At 43.3% G+C, this 23,730-nt stretch overlaps 2 protein-coding genes across 2 annotated transcripts in view; both read left to right on the top strand.

The window, feature by feature from the left end:
- Window positions 1-4,897, top strand: part of ZSCAN9 (zinc finger and SCAN domain containing 9) — a 5,364-nt gene extending 467 nt beyond the window's left edge. Inside the window, 2 exon segments of the mRNA XM_007449239.1 lie at window positions 154-307; window positions 4,281-4,897. Of these exon segments, the coding sequence (XP_007449301.1) occupies window positions 154-307; window positions 4,281-4,897 (771 nt within the window).
- Window positions 4,898-14,771: 9,874 nt separating this feature from the next.
- ZKSCAN4 (zinc finger with KRAB and SCAN domains 4) lies at window positions 14,772-22,507 on the top strand. The gene is made up of 5 exons (XM_007449240.1): window positions 14,772-15,449; window positions 16,837-16,984; window positions 18,658-18,740; window positions 19,694-19,817; window positions 21,439-22,507. Exons 1-5 carry the CDS (start codon window positions 15,027-15,029, stop codon window positions 22,299-22,301), a joined length of 1,641 nt encoding a protein of 546 aa, XP_007449302.1. The 5' UTR covers window positions 14,772-15,026; the 3' UTR covers window positions 22,302-22,507.
- The last annotated feature ends 1,223 nt before the right edge of the window (window positions 22,508-23,730 follow it).

The raw sequence follows: 23,730 nt of genomic DNA, 5'->3' as shown, positions 1-23,730 counted from the left end.
AAAGAGTATATGTAGGTCACCAAGGACCTTTGTGTCCTCTGCTTTGTATCCTCTTGACTTTGCTGATTAAATAAGACTCAGCTTTCTGCCTCTCTCTGGGAAATGTTTCTTTAGACAATTAATTTCTTCAGAAGTCAAATCTTGTCTCTTTAGTTCTAAATGGTAGCCTACAGACACCGAAGAGAAGTCCTCTCTAAAGAGACAGTGTCTCTAGGAGAGCAGATGTCACTGGGCCTTCAGTCCCAGCCTAAGGAGCCCCAGCTCACATGTGACCCTGCTCAGGAGGCCCACAGTATGGGAAAGACAGGTGAGGGACAGGATTTATCTGGTGTTGAACATATCCCGCCTGGTCAAGTACAAACCAACAAAAAACCAGAGCTGGGAAACCAGGGGGTCAGAAGACGCTTTACCAGCAATGTTCAGTGCTTCCAAGTGCCTAGTGTGCTTGTCTTTGTCCCGATCCCCTGCATGCAGTCTTCCCGTGGGTACCATTCTGGAAGCTCTCTTGTCTGCTGGCACATGGTACATTAGGAAGACTTTTAGGAATCACTGTGGAGCACAGCTTTAGGGAATGGGCTTCAAGGTTTGACAGACAGGTTCATATCATGGCTTTGCCTCTTGGAAGCTGCTTGTACCTGGGCAGTTTACTTAACTGATTGATCAAGGTTTCTTCATCTGCAAAATGGGGTTAATAATAGTATTGTCTTAGTCTGCTCAGGCTGCTGTAACAGAATATCACAGACTGGGTGGCTTAAACGACAGAAGTTTTTTTTCTCATAGTTCTGGAGGCTAGAAATTGAAGATCAGAGTGCCATCAGAGTTGGTTTCTGGTGAGACCTGTCTTCCTGGATTGTAGAGAGCGGACTTCTTGCTGTGTCCTCACATGGGCATTCCTCTCTGCATGTGCCTGTGGAGAGAGGGAGAGAGAGACAGAGAGAGAGTCAGAGAGCGCTCTGGTAGTTCTTCCTCTTCTTCTAAGAACATCAGTCCTATTGGATTATGGCCCCACCTTTAATTACCTTAATTATCTCCCTAAAGACCTTATCTCCAAAAACAGGGCTTCAGGGCTTCCCTGGTGGTGCAGTGGTTAAGAATCCATCTGCCAGTGCAGGAGACATGGGTTCGAGCCATGGTCTGGGAAGATCCCACATGCAGCGGAGCAACTAAGCCCATGTGCCACAACTACTGAGCCTGCACTCTAGAGCCCGTGAGCCACAACTACTGAGCCCATGCGCCTAGAGCCCGTGCTCTGCAACAAGAGAAGCCACCGCAATGAGAAGCCCACACACCGCAACGAAGAGTAGCCCCCGCTTGCCGCAACTAGAGAAACCCGGGTGCAGCATCGAACACCCAATGCAGCCAAAATTAAACAAATAAATAAATAAAAACAGGGCTTCAACATATGAATTTGCAGTGGGGATGACACAGTTCAGTCTATAACAAAAATGTACCTCAGAAGGTTGTTGTGAGTGTTGAATACAAACAATTTGTGAAAAACACTTGGCACATATTATGCTTAATATATAGTAACTGTTCTTATCAGAAATTACCAGTGCCACCCTTATCAATTTGGGTTTACATTTGCAGTCAGAAGTTATGAGATATGCTTAGTAGGTGGCAAACGGGATGAGAAAATCCAGTGGAATAGACTTTGCCATTTCCTTGTATGCAATCTCTTTAGTGGTGTCAGTACTGGGCACCAGTGGGTATAGTAGTGGGCACTTGGGGCTGAGTCAGCTGCCTTCCCATTCTAGCTCTCCCTGCACCATTTGGCTCCAAATTCTGTCTAATTTCCCACACATAACACCACAGCCTCTTTCTGACTTTTTGTTACCCTTCTGGTAACCCATCTACAGCAGAGGTTTCCTGTTTTCATTTTCACATTACCTCCATATGTATCAAAGTCACAGCTTTTCTTGCCGCTCTGCCTCCTGCTTCTATTCATTTCATTTATCCTACCAATCATACACTTATCATGGATTTTGGAACACATCTCTTCATTTAAATTAAAATTATATTTGATGAGTAAATTCTGTGCACGCTGCAGACCTTCCTCTGACTCCCATGACTTCACCTTATTAAAATTCTTTCTGGTTTCATTTTCCCCCTTTATGAGCATCTTTCCAGTCAGTTCCTTTGCTACTTTCTTCCTCCTCTCCCCATGAACTTGGATTTTTCATTTTCCATCTATTTTCTCCTTTCTTCTACTTTCCAAACTGCATGTAGAACCCTGCTGAGAACCCTTCTTCCAGGGTACATCTGAGTAAGTCTATTCCCCCATCCATCCTTCTAGTCATTTATTCATTCAACAAATATTTATTAAGCATCTACAGTGGCTACAGGAGAGTATCCAGAGGGCATCTACAGATCAGAGAATTCTCCCTATAGGACTATCAATGCAGGTGTGTGTTATACATTTAGGAAAAGCTTATTTTGTAAAGCAACATAGTGTTTGGGATTAAAAGGACCAAATCGAAGTTCCAGCTGTTTGGTTTTTTAGCCATGCAACATTTAAAGTTACTTTATATCACCGAGTTTGAATTTCGTTTAGAATTCTTAGTGATAGTAAAAAAAAAAAAATACAAATAATGCCTAAGTTTACATAGTAAAAAGTAAGAGTTCTCCTCTAAGTCCAACTCCCCAGGAGTAACCACTCTTGTCAAATTGCTGTATATTTTCCAGACTTTTTTCTAAATATAGAGTCTGTCTAGCTATATGTCTGTCTTCCTTTTTATTTTTTTCCTAGTTCTTTTTTTTTTTTCCTAGTTCTTTAAAGAAGTGGGATAATAGCATCAGGGGGGGTTGTGGTGAATTAGTTTGATAATGTATGTGAAAGTGCTTTGTAAGTCATGGAAAGCTGTATAAATGATAATTATTAAAAGGTGAGAAATGTATTCATTTTTATATTCTACCCAGTTCCTTTGTGCATTTCAGATATAAATGTGAAGTTTGGGCAGCAGTACTGATCTCACTTGTGGCCCATTTCTTCTCTGCAGGCACATTTCTGTTTTGCAAACCTGTTGTCATCTCCCGGCTAAAAGGAGGAGAAGAACCATGGTCTCACCCCAGAGGAGTCCTAAGAGGTACCTGTCCAGGTGTGTGAGGGACAGTGCAGTTAGATATGGGAGAAAAAGCCAGATGATGGTTAAAGGAGGGGGTTGGGGGCAATTTTCCTTGGGCTTTTCTGGGTTGCAAGGTGGGAATCACACCTGGGGAACCCTAAGAATTCCACAGCAGCTGCTCTCTAGCATTTAGACAGTTTGGGTCTGTTTGTCTCCATTCTCACCTTCAACTCCTCCAAGCAGAGAGGGTCTAATTGGGTTGGTTGGACACTGTCCAACATGAACCAGTCCAACAGGCAGCCTTTGCCTCAGCGCTGGTCCCTGGGCCAGTCAGTTGAGACCATAGTAGTAGTGCTGATTTCAGTCCTTTCTCTTTTATTCATTCAGCAAATATTTATTGATCAGCCACTATGTGCCAAGCTTGCTTCTCAGGGAATAAACCAGAAAGATCCTGTTTCCGTGGAGATGAGATTGTAGCAAGGGGGAGACAATAAGCATATAAATAAGGAGATGATATGTTAGGAGGTGGTGTTATGGAATGAAGCACAAATAGGACTGCCTAAGAGGGATTATGACTGCTATGGATGGGGCACACAGATTGTAGTTTTAAATAGAAGAATTAGGGTGAGAATTGAGCAAAACCTTGAAGGAAGTGAGAGAGTGAGGGTTGCTGTTATCTGAGGTCCGAGCTTTCCAGAAAGAGAGAGGCGCTAGAGCAAAGGCTTTGTGCTGGGGATGCACCCGGGATGGTTATGGATTAGAAACATAAAGTACTGCCTGAAGCACCTAGAATAGGAGAAGCTCAGCGCTTGTTCCATAAATGACTGAATGAATGAATGTATACATAAGGTCAGTTTCCTTGGAAAGGGTCACTTGGAGGCTCCCTGCCTCACAGGGGAGGGAGTTCTCAGGGAAGACTCCAAAGAAGCCACTCTGATCCTGACCCTTCTCTTCCCATGAAGAAGTATAAAAAAAATTCTCTCCAGGCCCTATCCATGTTGGGGTGGACCAAGCTGCAATTCTCCAAAGAGGGCAAACCTCCCTCATTACCTAGAGGAAGGTGTTAACACACTGGCCCTTCTGCTTCTAACCTCCTCCCTACTCTATGACGTAGAGTGACATCAGGATAGAAGCACCTTGCATTTCTGTGCACATAGTGACCCTCCTGTCACTAGGCTCAGGGAACAAGTGAAATTTACCTGGTCTTTTTTGTTTCAGATGGAATGACCAAGACTGAGAACAGAGAGTTGGTGCTAAGGAAAGACTGTCCTAAGAGAGTGGAACCACATGGGAAAATGTCTTACGGACAGACCTGGGAGATATCACAGCAGGATCTGCGACACAGAGAAGTTGGTGACTGCAAGGGTGGGGTAGAGAGGCACTGGGGAAACCCCTTAGGAACCGGACCACACAGATGTGAAGAATGTGGGAAGAGCTTTGCTCAGAGCTCAGGTCTTGTTCGACATCAAAGAGTTCACACTGGAGAAAGACCCTACGAATATAATGAGTGTGGGAAAACCTTCAGTCGGAGTTCGGGTCTTTTTAATCACCGAGGAATCCACAATATTCAGAAACGGTACCACTGTAAGGAGTGTGGGAAGGCCTTCAGTCAGAGTGCCGGTCTCATCCAGCATCAGAGAATCCACAAGGGAGAAAAGCCCTATCAGTGCAGCCAGTGCAACAAGAGCTACGGTCGGCGTTCATTTCTCATCGAGCATCAGAGAAGCCACACAGGGGAACGACCTCACCATTGCAACAAATGTGGGAAAAGCTTTAATCGCCACTGCAACCTCATCCGCCATCAGAAGATCCACGTCGTGGCAGAGCTGGTCTAATCCAAGCTGTGTGCAAGTTTTCCAGATCACTGGCCAAGTTGTGCGGGGTAGGTTGAGACTAGAAAACACCTTTCTTCCTGTCTCCACTAAGTGTATTTTGGTCTGGGGATATTCAAAGAGGCAGATTTGGGTTTTTGAAGCTGCTACTTTCCCTTTGGTTCCTTTGCGCCTTCCTGTTCTTACTACCCCCATCTCTCTTATTTATTCTCTTTGAGATGGCTGCTAAACTTTTCTAATAATGTAATAAATGGCACTGCTATAGCCAACATGCCAGAAAGATCTGTATCTGTGTTTAATCCCTAAAGATCCCGTAGAGCTCTGCTGATGTTTTACAGTAAATGGGTCTTTGGTGTTCCCCGTGACTCGTACCTGCATAGTAAACACCTTTTGTGCCTACTTCTTCCCTCTGACACCTGCGTGATGCTCCCCTGGGATAGTGACCAGCACTGGCTGGGTTCCACTTACTTAACCACAGTTGGTCCTCACAACAACCACACAGGGAAATGAGTATTATCATTATCCTGTTTTACAGATGAGGAATTGAAGATTCACAAAACCCAGGCCTCAGCACCAAGGCTTAAACCCTGGACGTTTATTTTTAGTAACTTTAAATTATGGAATAATTTTAGACTTATAACAAAGTTGCAAAGATAGATAGAGTGCTTATATACCTTTCACCCAGCTTCCTCTAATGTTAACATCTCACATCGGGTCTTCTTAGTTAAATCCTTGGCTTTTGACTCCAAATTCCAGTCTATTTACAGGGTCATGCTTCATACTGGTATTCTCAGATTCCTTCATTTAAGCTTAGTCACCTGAAATTCCCTTAGTGCTTTCCCATCACATCTTCAGCGTTACAAAAAGTCATCGGTATTCTGAGTACAAGACATCAGAGCATTGGGTCATCATCCATAAGATGCTTTAAAAACTGCCATATTAAATCTCTTGAGTTTTTCCCTTCTGTTGCTTTGCTTAGGTCTGGAGTTGTCTGCTGATGTTCTGATCTAATCTCATGTCCATTGTTTTTTTCACACTTCGGATCCTGGTGAGTGCTCTCATTCAGTGTTCTACATACCTTCCCATATAACTCTGTATTTTCTTTGGAACTGCTATCCCTTTATCAGTCCTGACCTTTCCATCTGAAACAATAATCCAGTGAAAAGAAGGGACCTGTTGTAAGGGAGAAAATCTTCCAAATGAAATGCAAGAGTAGGAAGTTTGTGTATATCTGAAAAGTATATGAAGAGGGAATAATATGAGAAGGGCATGAGAAAGATGAAATCTGTGGTGCCAGGGGCCAGAAAGACAGAGAACATGTACGTGGGATGAAGAAAGGAAGGAAAAGTTCAGACAGTGGACATCAGTCGGTAAAAGGACTGAAGATGGGCATAGGAACTTATCCAGAATGGTGCAGAATGGTTATGGATGTGTCAGGATTTGACTGTGCAGGGCAAATATGCAACAAACCGTCAACATGGTAACTAGGGTGGATGGGGGATTATACGGCCCTTTCACATTCTGTGTTACTTATCTTTGAACTGTGAATGTGATGATCCTACAGAGGTGGTATGGACCCCCCTTCCCAGTTACTAGAGATGATGCCATGCACACACACAAGAATGTATGAAAAATTGATTACTCTCATCATGGAACTCTCTGGAGATAGCAGGGCAGCACCCAAGCTGGTCCAGAACTGGCTTGAGTAGCATAAGGAGAGTGAGAGTTAGTGGCCCTGGTTTTTATTGTGATTAGGGGATGGGTCCAGGAAATGGTTCTCATTGCACAAATAGATAAGGGCTTGCATAGCTTGAACTTCCTTCAGGTGCCAAGTGAGGAGGCACTGGGATTTCTTATAAACTTGCCCAGATGTGGGGCAGAAGGGAAGGGGAAGATAGAGGTTGAATGCTGTCAGTGATCAAACAGCAAAAATGGAGTCAAGATTTTTAAAAAATTACAGTTTAAAGAGAATCAGTTCAGGAGATGCTTTTATTTACCATGTGATTCTGGTCTCTCTGTCCTTATAAACTAAGGAGTAATTACAAATTTAGCATTCAATCAATTTTTAAAAAAATGTGTGTAACCAGAAAAACCATGTGTTAAAAAACCAAAAATTCATACTTGTCCATTTGACTACCTGAAACTCTCAGTTCTGCGGAGTGGCTCACCTCCCACTGAAGTCAGCTGAGGCTTTCTAGAAAACGTGAGCCCCCAGAGGCAGCCTTTCCCCTCACCAGCCTCTTAAAGGGGATGTGGCTTATGGGACCAGAGGTGAAATTTCAGGGATTCCTTATCTGTTTGGAGACATAACAACTCCTTCTTTCCTTCCCAAGAGGATCAGCTGGGACCTATGAGTAATTAAGAATATTTAGATTCAAAAGGGCATTACTATGGTAGTGATTAATTTTAATACACTGAGGATCCGTAATGTCCATCATATTTTCAAAAGGGTTGGAGAACTAAATGAAGTCAAGAACCACTGCTCAAGGGGTGGTGGAATGACAAGAAATAGGTGTGGTGGAGCCTATTCAGAAAGAGCCCTGACTCACCCATTTCCGTTTTGTATCATACACACACACACACACACACACACACACACACACACACACACGAGTCCCACATCAACCTTTTCATATGCTCTCCTGGTTCACCAAGTTCTCTCTCCAGATCCTCCAGCACAGTCACCACCTCCTCTTCACATTCTGGATAACATCCTCACACTCGGACCAGTAGCTGATCATCCTACCCTTGAATATTTAACAAGATGATACCCAATGCATCAGAGGCCAGTGCTTTGGGGGCACTTTTAACGTATAGAACTAATTGTTGAACAGAAAGGTATTACTATCAGATGAGCTAGATGAAGGCTGTAACCAGGAGATTCTCTGAAGCTCATATAGCAAGAAGTTAACTCAGAACTCAACCCACAATTTGGGAAATTCTAGATGTCTTCTACATTCTGTTCACCCTTAGGAAACTTTCTTTGACTCATAGAGAAAATGCAGGTATCTAGGGCAGTGTTTCCAGGTTTGCCCAATCCCCTTGGGAGCAAGGTAGAGAAATGGAGAGAGAAGGAATATACTAGACTTCTCTTTGAGATCACATCAAAGGCTGGCTTTCATCACAGCTCATGCTGTAGCCTTTCACAGTGGCAGTACCTAACCAAGTGCTTGATGTCATTTGCCACTTTCCAACTTCCTCCACTTCTATTATTTACTTTCCTGAATCTGTTTCCTTAGGTCTGACTGAAATTCCAGTCTTATTCATGGGACTGTGGACTACCCAAGCCAGGAGTCCTGTACAACAGCTGCTGAATAATGTAGGTGAGGGGTACTGTTCATGAGAAACAATATAGGTGGGTAGAAATCTTACTGGATAACTGAAGCTCTGGGTGACAAAGCTTCTAGTGCTAATTTTGCTAATAATTAGACGGGGAACTTGAGCAGTCCCTAAATTTCTCTGTGTTTCAGCAGAGAAGTGAATCTTTTAGTTTCAAGGGGGTCTTTAAAAGTGACCATGGGGAGGAGTTAATAAACTGAAATATTTTTAAGGAGTCTACAAATTAGCCGTAATACCTTTAATTTTGTCTGGCAGCAAGGTGACTGTTCCTCAAGAGGTAAAAGCAGTGCAAGAGTTAAAATGTGTCTAGAGTGAGTGCTGGCCTCCTATACCAATATATGTATATATCATGAGGGAATTAGAATTATTAAAAAATCATTATGCATGCAAAGCTTTATCACTATAATACTGAAAGGGAATATATGTCTAAGGAAAATTCATAAGTAATGCTCCAAATCATGAGATAGATGTGTATGCATAGCCAGAATCTTTGACCCAAGAACAAATACGTGCAAAAGGACATTGACAAAGACTGTTGGACATATTTTCTCAGATTTTAGGGGTCTGGGATTTCATTTCACTCTAGTAACAAGCTAATTAGCTTAGCCTGTGATTGTTTCATGTAATCTGGCATAAAATACGAGTTCCTGGGTCAGAAACAAAGGATTTTATATGATTCCAAGGAGGCCCAATGCCTTTCACATTTTGCCTTCAGAATTTCATTGTGTTTCTCCAATGCATCGATGCCCGCCCACCTCCACACCCCCCCAAATAGCCATACTATTTAAAAGTCCTTGTAATTGTTATTCTTCTCCAATTCTCAAAAACCTTAGGCTTGACAGTCCTCCTTGGGCCTTTTGTGCTCCTACATGTCTTGTTGCATGGGTCCAGAATATAAGGCCCTGATCTTTTTCTTTTACTTTTTTTCTTTTTTTCCCAGCCCATTTCTTATAGATAGCAAGCCTAACACTTGTTATTCATAGATAGCAAGCAGCATGAGATCATCGTATTTGCATCAGTTGCCCTTGCCCCCAAGTCCCAAGGAGGTGACATGATGGGCTCAGGTGGGTGCTATACACACAACATGCCTATGTTGCATCCAGGGAAGCCTGAATTTAGGAAATCCTCAGCTTTTATAACAAGCAGTAAGTAAGCCTGGTAATTGACCACTGGGATGTGTTATCTCATCTTTCAAGATTACCAGCTACATAAACAATCTTGAGGAATAGACTGGTAAAAATATGACCAGGGTCTTGTCCTAATTCTGTTTTATTCTTTTATTCCTTTTTTTAAAACAATGTGCTCGTGACGTCCTATTAAAATTTATGTATTTATTCTTCTCATAGTTTATTTTTTTGTCAATGCCCACTGGAATATAAACTCCATGAGGGCAGAAATCTTTGTCCTTTTTTTGTTACTGTTGTATCCTGAATATCTAAAACAGTGTCTGGCTCAGAAAAGTGACTCAATTAACATTATTGTTCATGTACAAGACTCCTACAGGTTAAATAATTTAAAGCTGTTAAGTCCATGTGTATATCATTTTCAACTTTACTATACAGTATATACTGACATAGCTTTTCTTTTTTTGGCCGTGCCATGTGGGATCTTAGTTTCCTGATCAGGGATCTAACCCATGCCCCGGCATTGGGAGCACAGAGTCTTAACCACTGGACCACCAGGGAAGTCCCTGAAATTGCTTTTTAAGATGAGCGTACCGGCTTACACACCCATCAGCTGTGTACAAGAGTTCAAAAATTTTCACATTCTTGCTAGCAAATATTATTGAAGCTCTGCAAAATTTTGCTGAGGTATGGGTATGAAATGGCTTAAAATTTATCTTCTCTTAGTAAATAATGAGGTTAAGTAAGGATCTTTGCTTATGTTTGTTGGTCATTCCAGATTCCACATCTATGAATTGCCTGTGTATGGTTCTTGTCAATTATTCTGTTTGGTTGTTGGCTTTTTTCTTGTTTATTTGTTAGTGCTTTCTGTATAGTCTGTATATTGATCCTTGTTGATCATATGGCTTGCAAATATCTTCTGTCAGTCTTCTGTTTGTAGTTTCTACTTGTTTCCAGTATCTTTTGATGTAGTTTTAAATTTTAATGATGTCAAATTTACGAAATTTTTCCTTCACATTTTGTGCAGTTTGTGTATTTTAAAAGAAATCTTGCTTTATTCAAGAGCATAAAAAAATGCTTCTAATTTTTTTCTAAAAGTGTGAAAGTTTTCCTTTTTGACTTTTAAGTCTTTAAACAACTGGAAGTAATTTTTAATTTGTCAACCAAATTTTTTTTTCCATTTATATCAAAACATTGCAGTGCTATTTATCAAATACGGTATATACACGTATACCCCTACGTGCCTACACCTATATTTATTTCTATAAGTAACTGTAGATATTGGGAATTGAGTTCACGCTGGTACCTTCAATTCCAATCCAACACCACAGGATTCATTTCGGCCTTTCTCTTTTTCATGTTTGTAACTCCTTTTCTTTTTTGTTTTCTTTCTTTCTTTTTTTTTTTTTTTTTGCAGTACGCGGGCCTCTCACTGTTGTGGTCTCTCCCATTGCGGAGCACAGGCTCCGGACGCGCAGGCTCAGTGGCCATGGCTCACGGGCCCAGCCGCTCTGCGGCATGTGGGATCTTCCCCGACCGGGGCACGAACCCGTGTCCCCTGCATCGGCAGGCGGACTCTCAACCACTGCGCCACCAGGGAAGCCCTGTAACTCCTTTTCTGACATGAGGAATCTGGCTCCCAATATCTTGTATATTTACTTAATTGATTAATCCTTCCTGTGTGTAATCAATTTCCCCATCTCATCTTGCTCCTCTCATGGGCTCAGACCTCAGATCTTACGTTGGTGAAACTTGAATGGGGTCTGTGGAGTAGGTAGTTGTAATATACCAGTGTAAATTTTCCTGCTGTAGCTAACTCCCTTCACCCCTCTGAACACTTCTCACTCACTGGGGCTCCGAACTCACTCTGGGCTGGGCTGTCACCTCCTCTCCCACTTCCTTTGGCCCTACCTTTTGGATGGAATTATTCAGGAAGGAAGGTAGGATTTTGTTTAATTTAAAAGAAAATTACTATGGAAAATTTAAAACATATATAAGTGTAAAGAGAATATTACAATGAACCCCCCTCTGCCTCTCACGCAACTTCAACAACTTTCATCTTTTCACCATTTTCTTTCTTTCTGTTTCTTTCTGAGTATTTCAAAGCAAATCTAGACATTATATCAGTTCACCCACAAGTACAAATTTCAGTATGAATTTCTAACAAATGAGGACTTTTTTCTTAACATAGTATCATTATGGCAACTAAATTGGTAGTGATTCCTTAATGTCATTGTGTTATAGTTTTCCCAGTTGTCTCAAATATGCCATTTTACAGTTGTTCTGGTCTGATTAGGGCCCAAATAAGGTTTACCATTGCATTTGGTTGGTATATCTATTCAGTCTCTTTTAATATATGACAGCTCCCCTTTCTCCCCTGCCTTTTTGAAAGATGCCATTTATTTGTTGAAGAACCTGAATCTTCTGTTCTATAGAATATAGAATGTCCCACATTCTGGATTTGGTTGATTACTTCTTTTAAGTATCATTTAACTCATTAATTCTCAAACTCAGCTGCATACTGGAATTACCTAGGAAATATTTAAAGTCATTCATGCCTGAGTCCCACCCTCTGACATTCTGATTTAATTGATTTCAGTTTCAGCCAAGGTATCAGGATGTTTTAAAAGCTCCCCAGTGATCCTAATGTGCTGAGGTGTTTGAAAACTGCTTAACTTGCTTCTGTATCTCACCTATACAAAGGTATTAGGATCTAGAAACTAGATTCAGGTTCTCTTACTTTGCCAATGCTTCATGGCAGTGCCCTGTACCTAGTATGGCAGCTCATCAAAAGAAGAATATTTTCTAGTAGTTTTCCTTTGTAACAGCCTTGACATCTCTCATTTTCTTAAGTTTTATCTCTTTGTTATCCCTTGAACTGCAGAGGGAATAAAAACTAAGGAATAAAAACTCAGGAAGGGGGCTTCCCTGGTGGCACAGTGGTTGAGAGTCTGCCTGCCGATGCAGGGGACACTGTTTCGAGCCCTGGTCTGGGAGGATCCCACATGCCGCGGAGCAACTGGGCCCGTGAGCCACAGCTACTGAGCCTGTGCGTCTGGAGCCTGTGCTCCTCATCAAGAGGCCGCGACAGTGAGAGGCCCACGCGCCGCGATGAAGAGTGGCCCCCGCTCGCTGCAACTGGAGAAAGACCTCGCACAGAAATGAAGACCCAACACAGCCAAAAACAAATAAATAAATTTATAAAAACAAACAAACAAAAAAACTCAGGAAGGTATCAGCATGGTATTCTTCCATTTAGTGAACTTCTATCAAACTTGTATTCCATTGGGTAGAAAGGGGACTTACTGACATCTTGGTCCACCAAAATAACTTCACAGTCATTTCTGGCTTAAAATCTAATCCTGCCTGGTTCAAAGGAATCTCGGAGCTTCCATTTTAGGGTAGGCCTAATTTATTATAGGCCAGGCATTGTTCTAAGCACTTTACACAAAAACTCACCTTAATGCTCACAACATCACTTTCATCAATGCAATAATCAATAAACAATCTATAATAATAATAGAAAAGAGTTTCTTTCAAGCCAAACTGAGGACTGTAACCCAAGAGACATGGATTCAAGAAGCACTTGAATTGTGTTCTGTCAGACTACAAAATGGGGGGCAGGGGCTTAGGTAGGCAAAAAACAATTTGTACACAAATTGTCAAGAATTAGGATTGGAGGGGACTTCCCTGGTGGTCCAGTGTTTAAGAATCTGCCTTCCAATGCAGGGGACAGGGGTACAATCCCTGGTCGGGGAACTAAGATCCCACATGCCACAGGGCATCTAAGCCCACGTGCTCTAGAGCCCACGCGCCACAGCTAGAGAGCCTGCATGCTGCAACTACTGAGCCTGCACATGCGCCACAATGAAAGATCCCACATGCCACAACTAAGACCTGACACAGCCAAATAAATAAATAAAAGAATTAGGATTGGAGCTGGCAAGAAGTAAGGGTACTTGCTAAGCAAGGGTTGGTTGGGGTCCAAAATGGGTTACATAGTTACAAGGGGAGACCTTGAGACCTTAAGGTTGCAGCTGGCAGCTACTAGCAGATATTGTTTTGAGAACAGCTGATAGTGTCCTTGAGTTTGATACAGTTCAGAAAATTCAGGTTCTCAGTGACGCAGGAACATTTCTGAGACCACATGCACAATGGTTACCCGGTTCCATTTTGGATGCCCGAACCACAGTTTCATATCTTGTCAGAACAAAGAACAAATATCAAACATGACAAGGGTGCATTCCTTCAACGTTTCAAAAGAGACAGATTAGCACATACACAGCGAGTCAGCATGACCTTGGTGTCTGGGAAGGGACCCTCATCTTTGAAGGAGTAATAGCATGGGCGGGGTAGGGGGGCATTTATCTCTATCTTCAAAGTGGACATTGTGAACAATATGGTAAATGCATTCTCTTTTAATGGTTAGAACAGATGTACATCATATAAGTCAGAATGACTTCCCCATACCTCAACAGGCGAAATTTTCCTCCATCACTATCTACTGTTACTATCCCCATTTATAGATTGGGAAAGTCAGGCACAGAGAGGATAAGTAATTTACCAAGGTCACCCGGCTAGTACATGGTACAGCCAGGATTACATACCCAGGTAACTTGGCTTGAGAGTCGGTGGATCTAACCACTATGCCAGACCATAAATGAGGACTGGAAAGAAGAAGAATGAAAGCCCAAGATAATATGGTCCCTGATGCTGGGGACTAGAGAGTTTCTGGTAGTGGGAAGCCTGGAAATCCTGGTTGCCTGAGAGGAAGCCATGGAAAATAGAAAGTGGTAGCTGTTGTGTGTGGAGGGGAAGAGGGACAGAATCTCTAGTTACTTTTGCAGGAGCAATCTCAATGGCTTTGTTGGCAGTTTGCCACCTACAGTGTGTTAAGGTGAGGACTAGAGTCAGAGATTGGAGGGCTTTCCTTCAAGTAGTTTAGCCTTGAAAGGGAGGGAAGAATGGCAGCTGGAGTGGAGCAAGAGCCAGGGGCAGCCACTGCTTCTCCAAGCAAGTGCCTGGTGATGTGGTCTTCGATGTTTCTGAGAGAAAGGGCATGTCCTCCTGCCTGGTGCTCTGAGGAAGCTCTGCTTTCTGCTGAATTTTAGTGTCAATTTTATGCCAGCTCTGTAGTCAAGCTTTACATCAGAGCATGGGTGGGGGGGGGGCACAACAGCATCCTTACAGGACTGAAAGATCTAGTCTTATTTCTTATGATACAGAGCCTGTCATCCTTTTTTTCTCCTTCCCCTAACTGCTTCCCTTGAGTGGAGGTAAGGGCATGGTTGCTAACGGGTTAACTTGGGGACAACCATAGAGAGGTGCTTCCTAGAGAGCCCGGGAAGTGGCAATGATTCCCACCGAGGCTTCCTGTGCCCCATCCTCAGTTTTTCTCCAGCATCTGGAATCTGTTCATTCCACCAAGACATCCTTTGGGGTTACTTATTGTGGGATTCGGGGTGGGGTGCAGAGGAGGACGCTGCAAAGGCACGGACTACAGGGGGCAATCTGTGAAGTTGCGCCCCAGGGGTGTCCTGTGCCCCTGGACACGCGAAAGGGGACCACTGCAGTTTTACAGTATAATTGTGATTTCCCACCTTTCAAGAATTTTCCGAAGAAATACAGCTCCCAGCTAGACTGAGGCCCAAGTACTGCCTTGGTCCAGGATGGCTAGAGAATCGAAGGAAAGCGCAGCCTTGGACGCCCGGTCTGCAGAGGACCGGACCGGGATCCTGACCGTGAAGGTGGAGAAGGAGGAAGCCTCCGCCTTGGCTGCTGAGGCGGGCGCCCCAGGCAGCCCAGCTCCGGGCTCCGAGCACTCCCGCCAGCGCTTCCGAGGCTTCCGCTACCCGGAGGCTGAGGGTCCCCGCGAGGCTCTGAGCCGGCTCCGGGAGTTCTGCCGACTGTGGCTGCGGCCAGAGGTGCACACTAAGGAGCAGATCCTGGAGCTGCTGGTGCTGGAGCAGTTCCTGACCATCCTACCGGGGGACCTGCAGAGCTGGGTGCGGAAGCAGCATCCGGAGAGCGGGGAGGAAGTGGTGGTGCTCTTGGAGTATTTGGAGAAGCAGTTGGATGAGCCGATGCTGCAGGTAGAGAGAACAGATTTAGCCTCTGAAAGCTGTGGTCTGTTTCTTCCTGAAATCTCCAGATCAGAGTGAGGGGCTTTTCTTTAAGATCCAGAAGTTCTCCGTCTCTTTTTGTACCTGAACCTCTTTGCCAGTAAGGTGAAGTCCCTGGACTCCTTCACATAATAGTATTTTTTAAATACATAAGGGAAAATATAAAGGATTAAAAAGAACTCAAATATATTGAAATACAGTTAGCAAAGCATTAAATTATGATAAAGTTATATATGTGCTTTTTAAAATTAATGCACTAAATATTAACATCTAGAGACAGCCTAATAACTAGTATAATTTCAAAGTGGCAATGAATGACTTTGACATTTACCTGGTTGTAATGTGGTATGAGAACATCTGCAGTTTCAGTTGGTGACAGATTCCTGTGTACTGCTTATAACACCTTGGTTTGTTGCTTCCATTCATAATTGAAAGAAATGCTAAATTTTGCTTAAAAGCTAGTAAAAATAAAGTTATTTTTCCTATTCACATTCATGGAATACATAGGAGGGAGTCGGTGGACCACAAGTTAGAAACCCTAGGGTTCATTTTTACTTGCATCTTCCTGAATGTTGTATGAGTCTGTTTTCCCTTTGCAGTATTCTGTGTCCTTGTGTGTTCCTTTCAGCGTGTACGTAACCAGACCAAAGACTTCTAACCTGTGACCCAGAGACCAAAGTTCTTGAGTTGGCATTAGTGCCCCTTAGCCCTGTAACAGAGAACAGAGAAGAATCATTTCAAGTCTCAGCTTCAGGCTCTTCATTCTTTAGATATGGGAAATTCTAAACTGCATATGAGCTAATTATTATGAAAGTGACTTGAAAATTAATTAATGACAAATGTCTGGAAGGAAACTTTTATTTAATTAGGACATACCATGTACCAGGCCCTATGTTAGGTGATTTCACACACTGCAATCTTATTTGCTGGTCTCCAAAACCCTGTAAGCTAGAAATTATTATTTTCATTTTTTAGATAAGAAAACATATTAGTATTCTCTGAGAACTTAGCCCCAATTCCCAAAGAGTTTTCATAAAAGCACAAGTATATATAATGAGGGAGTACAGAGTAATGCTTAAGAGCATGGGCGCTGGATTCATTCTGCCTGAGCTCCCATCCTAACATTTCTGCTTTTACCTGGGTGACCTTGGGCAAGTTGCTTAAACATTGTGCCTCAGTTTCCCCATTACAAAAATACAGATAATAAAAGTACCTAGCTCATAAGGTTGTTGCGCTCTGCATCAAGTGAGTTAATATTCATAAAGCTCTTAGAAATAGTGCCTGGGAAATAGAAAGTACTAGCACATAGAGAGTGTGATAGAAGTGTCTGATGAATAAATAAATGAATGATTTCTAGGTCCCAGGTGGTGAACAGGGGCAAGAACTGTTCTGTTTCAAGATGGCAGTGTTGACACCAGCTCAGAGGTCACGAAATACCCAATTCCAGCCAAGAAAGCCTCCACTCAAGCATGAATCTCTGGGATCCCACTCCCTACCAGACAGAGGTGAGTATTATCTTCTGGGCAGTATGAATTCTGCAGACTTCAACCAATTTTATTTAAGGATCACCTACAAGATCTATTGATAGGTGTCTTATACGCCCCTTGCAGATCTACTTTACTTTGAGACTGAGACTAATAGGGAAATTTCAAACAATAGTGGAAAGCTTTCCTAACCAAACCTGGACACGGTAAATAAGACTTTATTAAAATTGGTGTTTGGAAAGAGTTGATTTTTGTAGCAACACAGTGATCTCCATTCATTCAACATATATTTCTGGAGGCTCCCTACGTGGTAGCCAGTGTTGTAGGTACCAGGGATAGCATTGTCAGTAGGACAGATTTCTTTCTCCAATGGAACTTACGTTCTAATAAGGAGAATAGCAAATAAATTAATATGATTTCAAATATTGGTGAGTGCTATGAGGAATATAAGGCAGAATATGTAAAGCCAGTCAGAATATTCCAGAATTGTAGGATTTCTACAAACCAAAGAGTATTAATCTTCTAAACCTGTCACTTAGAACAGGGTGAAAATCACTCAGTAGGAAACTGTTATATGTTCCCGAGTGTTCCCCACGTACTGTGAACATCTGGGCAGATTTCCAAGACAAACAACACTGGGATACACCAGCCAACAGGAAATCTTTATTTCTGAACAGAGGTCCTAGCCTAACCTAACTTGTTTCCTGCTTCCAGCAAAGTTCACCTTTCATAGGAAAACCTAAAGTTCCCCTTTACTTCTCTCAAATCTGAGCAAGTTCTATATAGGCAGACTTCCATTTCTTCCTTTCTGGGCCCAGCCTTATCTGACTCCTCTTAGTCTTTCAGAACTAAAGAATAAAGCACCCAGGGCTTCCCTGGTGGTGCAGTGGTTAAGAATCTACCTGCTGATGCAGGGGACACGGGTTCCAGTCCTGCTCCGGGAAGATCCCACATGCCGCGGAGCAACTAAGCCCATGCGCCACAACTACTGAGCCTGCGCTCTAGAGCCCACAAGCCACAACTACTGAGCCTGCGTGCCACAACTACTGAAGCCCATGTGCCTAGAGCCCGTGCTCTGCAACAAGAGAAGCCACCGCAATGAGAAGCCTGTGTACTGCAACGAAGAGTAGCCCCCGTTCGCCACAACTAGAGAAAGCCTGCTCACAGCAACAAAGACCCAATGCAGCCAAAAAAAAAAAAGAATAAAGCACCCAAAGAGCTACTAAAGAAATTTTAAGAACAACGAAAACCCTTGGGACTTCTCTGGTGGTCCAGTGCTTAAGACTCCGTGCTTCCACTGCAGGTTGCGCGGGTTCAATCCCTGGTCAGGGAAGTTCCTCATGCCACGTGGTGCAGCCAAAAAAAGAAACCGCAGAAATCCTCTTATTCCCTCTCTCAGCAAAATTCAAGATTAAAGACTCTTCAGATGGAATGTTTTGTTTTGTTTTTATGTTGCTACCACTTCTTACCAAGGATCCAGCCCATCGTTTTGTGCATCTGTGGAGTACTCGCATCTCTTCAGGCCGTAGGATTTGAGCTGGCAGGGATCAGGAATTTTGGAAAGACACACTGTATAAACTTCTCTATGGGAATTTATGCAGTTTTTGAACTTGGACTTCATGGCTCACGGAGGCTGAATGCCAGGGAGGTTGAATGTCAGGGTCAATCTCATCCAGAGCTTCTTTCCTTCTTAGTTCTCCAGGTTCCTAGGCTTGCCTCTGGAGGGCGCTGCAGAGAAGATGAAGTGGTAGCCACCAGGCTTGCCCCAGAGTCCCAGGTGAGGTGGAACCCCTGTCCCTCACCCAGCACCCTTCACTGCTGATGGGCTTCCCATCAGATCCCTTTCTCTCCATGCCTCCTCCACCCTCATCCTGGATCTACATGGAGTTTGAGTATTCTCATTTATCCCAAGGTTGCTAATCATCATCTGTCATTATTTTGGTATTCACTTAAGAAGATTTTCCTGTTTCACTCCTAGCTTGGAGACTGTGCTTCCCTGCTCTTCCTAGCCATCTGTTTGGTCAGCTCCTTCACCAAGGAGACTTTCTTCTTCAGCAAGGGAAATTTAGCAAATACAAACTGAAGGTTTTGTTGTGATGGTGGATGTGGTTTTGTTTTTTGAAGTATCATAAACTGTGCTGCTAGTGAGGGATATAGAGTCATGCCCGCTGCCCTCTAGGAACTTAAACTTGAAGGAACAGATAAGGCATGTGCTTTTAGTCTAAGATTTAATATTACAATTTGAATAGTCTTTACTTAACCTGGAGTTTAATTTCTTACCCAGTCTTCCATGTCCTGCTTGTCGAGGCTCCGTAGAACCTATTTTCCCTGGTTTTTCCTCACCTCAGACCTAGATTTCATTGTATTTTAAAATCATTAATACAAATAAGCCCCCATCCCCACTTTGCCAAAGCACACCACAAATATTTTGAAAAGTTTGGATGTGGTTCCACTCCTTTCACTGCAATGGCCCTTGTTTTTCCAAACCTTTCACCTTCTGGACTGTTTAGATGTTTATATGAAAGTACTGATAATGTGTATATTTCTTTCCTTTAATGGTTATTTTTTTGACAGAGATGTTATTAGAGATAGGGTTAAGTAGGCATAAGTATGCCATACTTGCTTTTTTGTAAAGAGCTCCTGTAAAGGGGATGCTCCTTCATTGCATGTACCCAGCTTTGGGAGTGATTTTGGGCAAGAGGAATTACATGGAATTACTCACTGTTTCAGGGGCTGCTGAAAATGGAAGATGTGGCCCTGACCCTCACTCCTGGATGGACACAGCTGGATTCATCTCAGGTGAACTTCTACAGAGATGAAAGGCAGGAGAACTGTGGCAGCCTGATCTCCTTGGGTAAGACTAATGGGCACTGATTTCTTATAAGGTTTCCTGGCTTCCTTTGTGTATTAGAATCTACTGGGCTGTTAGAAACTGTTTGAATTATGTTTGGAATTAGAACCACCATTTCTGAATCCCAACTACTAACCAGCTGTGTGACTAGTTTATTAACTCTTCTGAGCCTTGCTTTTTTATCTGTCCTGCCACTGTCCTGGTCAGTTCAGTTTAAGTGGGATGGAGGAGGTACGGCCCTTAGTACAGGTCCAGCTCATAGTAGATGCTCAGTAAATGCTGATTTCTTCCCCTTCCCTTCCTGTTGCTAGTCCTGATAGTGCAGGAGAGCTGAGGGATCTCTTCAGGAGGTGGGCCATGGGACCATAGAGTGAGAGCTAGAAGTGAGCCAGAGATTGACTGCAGAGCCTGGCCTTAGAGATGAGTGTGCAGTGCAGAGGCGCACAAGATTGCCTGGCTTGTCTGAGTTCACGTAGCTCACTGGCAGCACAGTGGGGGCTCCAGCTCAGATCTCCCAGCACTGATGCCAGTTTTATTTGGCAGACCCTGCCTCTGCCTGGGGTGCAGCCAGAGATGACTGCACCTTCCAGTGGTCAGTGAGTTCTGAGTTCCTACTTTCCCTGTTTCTCATAGAACATTTCAGAAATCCTTTCACTTGCCTTGTTTACTGTCACCTTCTGCTCAGCCCTTTTAGTATCTAATCCTAAGCACATGGCCCTGCCTTACTTTCTTAGGACTTAGAACATCTGCATTTATCCCCAGCACAGTCTTCAGGCTTCACCATCTTCCCTCCAATCTCTCCATTCCCAGATTGTACCCTTCTTCCAATGGCCCCATTCTCATTCTCAGGTCTCCCTCCCCAGCACGCCTGTTCTCCCCCTTTATTCCCATCTTTATTCTAATACTTAAATCTTCATCCATGGCATATATACACCTCTATAATTCTTTCCTCCCTGGGACTCATCACAAAGCTTTCCTCTGTGGCAGGGCATAATTGACAATTGCTGGCCATTTGTTGTTCAGGTGGTGCAGTGCAGACGAAGATCAGGGACCTGCCTTCAGACGAGGACCATCCAGGACAAGAGTCTGGTCAGATACCATGCCACTTGGGTGAAGCCATTGGCCAGATTCCTGCATGTGCAGAAGCTGGTGATCAGGAGGGCATGTTACAAAGAAAGCAGAAAAGTGCTGCAGGGAATAGGCGGCATTATTGTCATGAATGTGGAAAGACTTTTGCTCAGAGTTCAGGCCTGACAAAGCACAGGAGAATCCACACTGGGGAGAAACCCTATGAATGTGAGGAGTGTGGCAAGACCTTCATCGGGAGCTCTGCCCTCGTCATTCATCAGAGAGTCCACACTGGGGAGAAACCATGAGTGTGAGGTCTTCCCTCCAATCTCTCCATTCCCAGATTGTACCCTTCTTCCAATGGCCCCATTCTCATTCTCAGGTCTCCCTCCCCAGCACGCCTGTTCTCCCCCTTTATTCCCATCTTTATTCTAATACTTAAATCTTCATCCATGGCATATATACACCTCTATAATTCTTTCCTCCCTGGGACTCATCACAAAGCTTTCCTCTGTGGCAGGGCATAATTGACAATTGCTGGCCATTTGTTGTTCAGGTGGTGCAGTGCAGACGAAGATCAGGGACCTGCCTTCAGACGAGGACCATCCAGGACAAGAGTCTGGTCAGATACCATGCCACTTGGGTGAAGCCATTGGCCAGATTCCTGCATGTGCAGAAGCTGGTGATCAGGAGGGCATGTTACAAAGAAAGCAGAAAAGTGCTGCAGGGAATAGGCGGCATTATTGTCATGAATGTGGAAAGACTTTTGCTCAGAGTTCAGGCCTGACAAAGCACAGGAGAATCCACACTGGGGAGAAACCCTATGAATGTGAGGAGTGTGGCAAGACCTTCATCGGGAGCTCTGCCCTCGTCATTCATCAGAGAGTCCACACTGGGGAGAAACCATATGAGTGTGAGGAATGTGGCAAGGTCTTCAGTCACAGTTCAAACCTTATCAAACACCAGAGAACTCACACCGGGGAGAAGCCCTACGAGTGTGATGACTGTGGGAAAACCTTTAGCCAGAGCTGCAGCCTCCTTGAACATCGCAAGATCCACACTGGGGAGAAGCCATACCAGTGCAATGTGTGCGGCAAAGCCTTTAGGCGCAATTCACATCTCCTGAGACATCAGAGGGTCCACGGCGATAAAAACGTTCAGAATCCTGACCGTGGAGAGACCTGGGAGAGTCAGGGGAGGATGGAAAGCCAGTGGGAAAATGTTGAGGCTCCCGTGTCTTATAAATGTAATGAGTGTGAGAGAAGTTTCACTAGGAATAGAAGCCTTATTGAGCACCAAAAAATCCACACTGGTGAGAAACCCTATCAGTGTGATACATGTGGAAAAGGCTTCACCCGAACTTCATACCTTATTCAACATCAGAGAAGCCATGTTGGGAAAAAAATTCTGTCTCCATGACCCATGTCTTACATGCCAGAGTTGGTGCTCACTCCTCGTTGAACTGAAGCCACCCTGGAGCCCTTGCTGACTAGAAAATTGTGAGCTGGGCTTTATTTACTCCCACACATCATCAGGTGTTTGTTAGAAAATAGAGACTGGCTGAGGTGAATTATCTTCTACATCTTAGAAGGTGATTGAAAAAAAAAAACTTGTTTGATAAGAGGCTATGGGAGAGTTGCCTGGAAGAGGTCAGACCTGAAATGGTTCTCACCTTTTAGACCTAAATGGGCTTCTAGACTGGCTAATTAATCACCCTCAGCCAGCACTTTATGATGTCTCCTGGGTGGATGGCTCTGATTTGGGGGGCTGCTGCTCTGACTGTTCATTTTGCCTATAATGAATTCCTCACCAGTTGGTTGGATCAATGATGTCTTATACCCCCATTGTGCCTTGCATACAGGTTCTATAAACATTTATTAAATATACCAGTGAAATGACCTTCATAGCTCTGAAAATCTAATGTTATCTAGATTTCTGAGGATTATCTAAGGCCATTTGTGTTCGTCTAATTCTCTGAGGTTCTAGATTCTGGGTCTAGAATATTTATCTAGATTCGGATTCTAGTATATTTATTGTCAAATATGTAAGATTGTCAGAGTTGGGGTGGAGGAATCCATATTTCTTCACCAGCATAGTAGTTATAGTAAGAATGCCTTAAACAGCTTCTTTATCATTAAGACATTGTGAGACTGCTCCATCTGTACAATTCCAGTCTATAGTCAATGTTAACTACATTAGTTCATATTAATTTTGCTACTCTTTAGGGGGAAACCTTTCACATTCAGGTAAATAAAAATCAATTTGTCAAGTCAGATCAAAACTATTATGAATCTTGACGAAAATCTTATGATGCGAGAATTCCCTGGCTGTCCAGTGGTTAGGACTTCACACTGCCACTGCTGAGGGCCCAGGTTCAATTCTTAGTTGGGGAACTAAAATCCCACATGCTGCACAGCCAAAAAAATTTAAAAATTAAGAAAAAAAAATCCTATGATCCTCAACAGCTCGTTTCTCACCTTTCGGTTATCTTGGGCCTAACCAAGTGCCAAGACACCATCCATATCCCTCTCTCCCAACTTAAAGCCAAGTGTGCATGAAAGCCCATGCCAGCTAAGCTTAAACTCCCTCCAGGTCAGAGGATTCACACCAAACGTTTATAACAAGTATTGTTCATGTTTTCAAAACTGCCCTGTGGTTGGGGAGAGGGAGATTGGGTCAGAGGCAGTCAATGTTGATAGAGACCTGAGTATGGGCAGTAGGAGAAAATGTATCTTTTCAGAAACACATTGGGCGTCCTGGGTATCTGACCAAAACAATTCCACAACATTCAAAGTATCAACCTATGAAGTCAAGACTCTCAATGAGAATTTCATGATATCTCCTGTTT

The sequence above is a fragment of the Lipotes vexillifer genome, unplaced genomic scaffold (genome assembly GCF_000442215.2).
Source record: "Lipotes vexillifer unplaced genomic scaffold, Lipotes_vexillifer_v1.1 scaffold657, whole genome shotgun sequence".
Classification (NCBI taxonomy): domain Eukaryota; kingdom Metazoa; phylum Chordata; class Mammalia; order Artiodactyla; family Lipotidae; genus Lipotes; species Lipotes vexillifer.
Note: the sequence above shows the minus strand (reverse complement) of the source record. Positions and strands in the feature narration are given on the sequence as shown.

Bases quoted from the DNA above. Each gene is read 5' to 3' on its own strand.
- ZKSCAN4 (XM_007449240.1), top strand. From the start codon at position 15,027: ATGGCTAGAGAATCGAAGGAAAGCGCAGCCTTGGACGCCCGGTCTGCA. The intron at 15,450-16,836 runs GTAGAGAGAACA...AATGATTTCTAG, and splicing joins TGGATGAGCCGATGCTGCAG to GTCCCAGGTGGTGAACAGGG. The intron at 19,818-21,438 runs GTAAGACTAATG...TTTGTTGTTCAG, and splicing joins TGGCAGCCTGATCTCCTTGG to GTGGTGCAGTGCAGACGAAG.